The sequence below is a fragment of the Triticum aestivum genome, unplaced genomic scaffold (assembly GCF_018294505.1).
Source record: "Triticum aestivum cultivar Chinese Spring unplaced genomic scaffold, IWGSC CS RefSeq v2.1 scaffold70698, whole genome shotgun sequence".
Lineage (NCBI taxonomy): Eukaryota > Viridiplantae > Streptophyta > Magnoliopsida > Poales > Poaceae > Triticum > Triticum aestivum.
Window position 1 is genome coordinate 1 of NW_025236175.1, and position 5,513 is coordinate 5,513.

The 5,513-nt window shown below is 38.3% G+C and overlaps 1 protein-coding gene across 1 annotated transcript; it reads left to right on the forward strand.

Moving 5' to 3' along the window:
* Nucleotides 1-41: 41 nt before the first annotated feature.
* Nucleotides 42-2,354, forward strand: LOC123176411 (polycomb group protein EMF2B-like; the record flags this gene model as incomplete). The annotated part of the gene is made up of 5 exons (XM_044590619.1): nucleotides 42-122; nucleotides 784-867; nucleotides 1,020-1,099; nucleotides 1,650-1,739; nucleotides 1,952-2,354. Coding segments are annotated over 5 exons (459 nt in total), but the record flags the coding sequence as incomplete, so codon positions are not given.
* Nucleotides 2,355-5,513: the final 3,159 nt, after the last annotated feature.

Here is a 5,513-nt window from a genome sequence, read left to right on the forward strand (position 1 = left end):
TATCACATTATGCATTGTAAGATTTAAAATGTTAAGTTAAACTAACTGTTTTATTTTGTATACTGTCTGGCAGCCGGCAACTCCTGCAGAAATGTCAGTTTTTCCATTCTCACAGGGCACAGGTGTGTGGAAAATAAAAACCCTCTCATTGTATTGTTCTATGTTCTTTAAACTTTATTGTTCTATTTCTGTTGCCTGTTTGCATAGTTGATAGTTCCATAATTCTTGTTTAGCCTTAGGATTTTGTATCCACATTTTGTTTTCTGGGTGCCTGGTCTTTAGTTATTTTGTACGGGGGAATAATCAGTTCAACCTCTAACTTAGCATTTGAATTTGATGCTGATTTATAGCCGAGGTCTAAAATGTTAGGTTCTTTCTCCTCAGAGGTTGGTGTGTAGTAATACTCTTCTCCATTCACGATTAGCTTCTCTTGAAATAAAATATGGTGATCTGGAAGAGCTTGCGTGTTTATTTTACACAAATACCAGACTGCCAGTCTTGCTAGCGTGATGTCTGGTTTGAGTGTCAGACTATATGGTTGGGCTTGGCTGTACGTCAGTCTTCGTTGTCTTGCTTTTAATGCAGATGCTCATCGTTTGGTTATTGCACTGCCCCTAATTATATTTTGTTTATTGGATTTTACGTATTATATACTATTTATTTGTTATTATGACCTTGGACTTTGGATTATCTACAGTTTATTTTTCTACATTTGAAATCTAGCTTGACTGCATTTACTACGTTTCTTTTTTCTTTGACCCGAATTCACTACGTTTCTTGTAGCCAATGGCACTGGAACAAGTTTTCTCGGACCGTGATAGTGAAGATGAAGTTGATGATGACATCGCCGATTTTGAAGATAAACGGGTCAGATACAGTCATATTTTTTTCATCGTCTTTGTTCGGAAACATAAAATTTATATTCATGCTGTTGCCTGCACGTGAGCTCAAGTCAGTCTCTGTCTAAAAATTTATTTCTACTATTCCCCCTTTTAAGTTATTACATTTCTGTGTTGCAGATGCTTGAGGATTTTGTTGACGTCACAGACCATGAGAAACTTATTATGCATATGTGGAATTCATTTGTTCGGAAACAAAGGTCAGGACTATTTTTGCGTTCTTCCTTAATTGGAAATCTCTTTTTTATGATTTTAGTTGTTGTGAAATTTTGGATATGAAAATTCTTCGAGTACCAAGTCCTCATCATTTTATATTGTTTTAAAAGGTGTTTTGTGATGCGTTAAGCTGGGGGTGTTTCCAGTGAGAAGGGGGTACCATTTTGTCTTCGTCTTGCACAGAATGCATTGTTCTCCAGTCATTCTCATTTTGATGATTGTCGGAAGGCTGTTTGTTGCGTGTTGGGCATGGGTTATTTCTATATATGCTTCTTTTTTGAACTTTTTCATACGACATGATACTCCATTGAAAGTTTTCATTCCGTTTTTTCTGTTGTTGCCTTCAGAACAAAATATGTTCGTTTGAGTTTGATTCGACTATGTGTATCCACCATCTATGATATTTTTTCCTGCAGAGGATATCACAACTTTGTTTTGACAAGTTGTGTTCATCCTATGCGGTACAAATTTTGGTCTAGTGATACCCACGGAACCCTCGATGTCCATTTCTCGTACTGAATTGCTAAATTACAGGGTGCTAGCTGATGGTCATATTCCTTGGGCCTGTGAGGCATTCTCCCGGCTTCATGGAAAACATCTTGTACAGAATCCTCCTCTACTATGGTAAGTTGCTGAGCTATAGTTCTATCGATGTCAACTACTCCCTCTGTCCGGTAATATAAGTGTTTTTGACACTACACTACACTAGCGTCGAAAAACACTCTTATATTTTGGGACGGAGGGAGTAGTATCTGCTTGTGATCATCTGTAACGCCTAGCAAGGCACCTTTTTGTTTGGTGTTTATTTGACTTGCAATTTCTCGCTGGGTGAACAGGAGCTGGCGTTTCCTTATGATTAAACTCTGGAACCACAGTCTATTAGATGCCCGCACCATGAATGTCTGCGGCACAATTCTTCAAGGCTACCAAAATGAAAGCTCGGACCCCAAGAAAATGTGAGTCGAGCATAGTGCGTTCATTATAATTTAAATCAAGTGGGTGTTTGGAGAAGGCCTTAGGAGCAGGTTAAAGAGAGGTGAAAGCTGCACCTGAGGCCATGGAGGACTATTCTCGATTCTATTTACCGAACGGATTGTTGTTGTTGTTGTGTTTACATGGATTGTTGTTGTTCGTCATGTTCTGTTCCATGGATAAGCGTCTTTAGTGTCGCAGAACTTGCCGTATGGTCTGCAAACTTGAATCAGTGTTCCTTGCTGCAATAAAACCTATCTAAAATTATATCTTGTGTAAGCGTGTGCAAAATTATCATGCCGTTTAGAAATCACAGAGACTAGCACGGGAAGGTCCTGACTTGGTGTCATAGAAAGGAAACATCATGATTATCAGGACGGGGGACGAGAAGTAGCATCATTACGCACATCTATAAGAGCATCTCCATCCAACCAAGGCACTCTTCATATGTCTGAGCGGACAGCCCGGACAGGAAAGAGGAAAAAAAAGCCTAACCAATCGAGATTCTGAAAACCTTCCTCTTTGTCCGGACACAGTTCATATGTGAGGAGGAAATGGGGGTGTCCGAATGTGACCATACAACATATACATCAGATCCGGCTAGAAATCAATATGTGAGGAGGAAATGGGGATGTCCGAATGTGACCATATAACCCGTACATCAAATCCGGCCCACTCTCTCTCTCTCATATGCATGTGTGCAAACGGTTCTAAAAGAAGTGCATGTATGCAAACATTTGCAAATTCCCAAACCAAATCAATATGTCGGGAGAAAATGAGGATGTCCGAACGTCCTCCGACACTGTATGCATGTATCCGCGGGCATACAAGGGGTACCCTTCCGTCCTTGAAAAAATGTACTTCCAACTTTGTTGAAAAGTCAATTTTTTACGTTAGACCGTATTTATATAGTAATAGACTAACATTTATGCCATCAAATTAGTAGCATTAGATTCATGATAAAACATATTTTTGTCGTACTAGCAAAAATGCCCGTGCATTGCAACGGGAAAAAAATCACATGCCCTTCCACCACCCACCTCGCGGCACAGCTGCAAGCTGCATCCAAACAATCCCTGCCCACCATCAACACCACCACATACCTGCATCCCATGCAAGCTCTTTAAACAATTATCATCCAAACATGCATATTGCGTATTTGAAATTGACATTTCCATTGTTGTGTGGCATAAATTTACATACCATATGTATTACACATGGATCTAGGCCGCCACCGGTGCCTCTGCACGACGCAAGCCTCTATGATATGAAGCAACAACCTGAAAATTTTCTGCAGAGATATGCACAAGGAAACACAGATAAGCTAGTCAGGCAATAAATTTCATAACATCTTATAATGACAGCTGTATGTGATTGGTGTGTGAGCCTTAATTACATGCAAGAAGACGCAGGTCAGTTACAAAAACTACACAGTCAAATGAGAACAAAATTAGAACTGAATTTCATCACCTGAAAGCTGGCTGCGCGTTTACATCATAGCGAGCCTGAAATTTTCTATTGATGGATCCCCTTTGTTCTGCTCCAAATTGTAGATGAATTGCTCGCTCTACTTTGATTCGATCCTTGACGAATCTACTAAATACTGGACAAAACCGGGCGAGCAATGACCTCTTCTTTTTCTTATTACTCTCTATCTCTCTCTCCTTGAGTAACAAAAATAGGTCAAAAAAATCTAGGCATTCACTAATTTGTAGAGTTCTCTACATTAGCACCTTTCAACAGTAGCGTTATATGTTAGCATGAGGTATAATGTTACTTCCGAAAAACACCGCTGCTAACTTATCGTAGTACTACCCTAATAATAAAAGCTAAATCCTCTAAACGGCCAAATACTAAAGGAGCTCCTATGTAATCATTTGCAGCCGAGATCCTATGTGAAAATATATTCCAACTCCCAAACACTTACACGGTGCTAGAATGGAAAAAAAATCGTTAGTAAATGTTATCAGTTTTGCAATGAAATTTAAATGTTTGTGATATTCTTCATCTAAAGAAAATTAACACTTCCTCTTTCAGGCTTGGGGGATAACCAAAGCTACCATTATAATTGGTGGTGATGGAAACATGCATGATAATCAATTATACACTGCATCATCAAAGAAACTGGATCACTATTTTTTTCTTAATTGAACCTCGCCACATAGATGCGCTCATGTAGGACAAACAAAAGGGAATGAGACCTGAAAATAAAACAAAACTTGGCTAGGTCAAGCATTCAAAGAAAGAGACAATTTGGAGTGACTTGCAGTGTTTAGAAATATATTATCTTTAGACTGGTTATACGGTTCTACTTGAGCTTCACATACTGTCAGAACACATAGATGTGCAAGTACAATTCTTTTAGAATATTCTAAACCTGGAAAGACACCTAATTAGCTCCGCTGTGCGATGGTTAACTGGAGGTAGAGCAATGCATTTCTTTAGCAATGAGATTGCAATCTGGGTATGTTCCTTATGAGACAAAACTGATATGTTCAATTAAGAAAAGTAGAAAAACTCAACGAATGCACTGACCGACATCATCAGTACTTGGGTCATATAAATGCGCGAACTGCATGAAAGATTCAAAATTTTCATTTTCAAATGGTGCAGTAATCTTTAGTGGCCTTTTCTAAATAGTACACCAATATCTAATGGCCATTGTTTAACTATTTGTCCTTACATCTAGAAAGGGTCAGAGATTAACCAAAGAAGTTCTGCTCATAAAACGTAGACCATGGAAGGCTATCAAAATGGTGAGGCAGTCATGCAATTCTCTCAATTATGTACTGTCACCAACTCATCTCTGGATTAGCCGCTCCTACAAACACGTCAAATATTTGCAAGGAAACAGTCTAACGGATATATATAGATGGCTACAATATAGCTAAGTGTATGCATGCCTTTTGTTGATAACCGAAATCAATGACGTTGGTAAACGTTTGGTTCTAATACTGTCTACTTTGATCAAAACAAAATTCTTGTAAAAATTTATAACTTAATGGGAAACATTAAGCCCAATTCCACATATATGCACAACGATGCCGCTTGACTAAACAAATGATGAAGTTAGGACACTCCAATAACAATAATTCAGATATAGCATAATGTTGGAAAAAATTTCTGGCAATACAACGGAATCATCCTACAGACTCAGCCATCAGTAAACTGCAAAAGTGTGAAGAACAATTGATCAAGTTAAGCATATAAACATACAACACGTGAATAGAAAGGATCATACCAACCATTCTTTTATGTGCAGACCACGATAAAGTAGGGGAAATACTAGAGGATCTTGATGAAACAAAACTGAATCGAGGTTGCATATTTTTGCATTAATATAGTGCGCATTAAATTAGAGTTTTTTTGCGGGGAGAATTAAATTTAGAGTTTATAGAAGATAATAAGAAATAGTAGCATGCATTA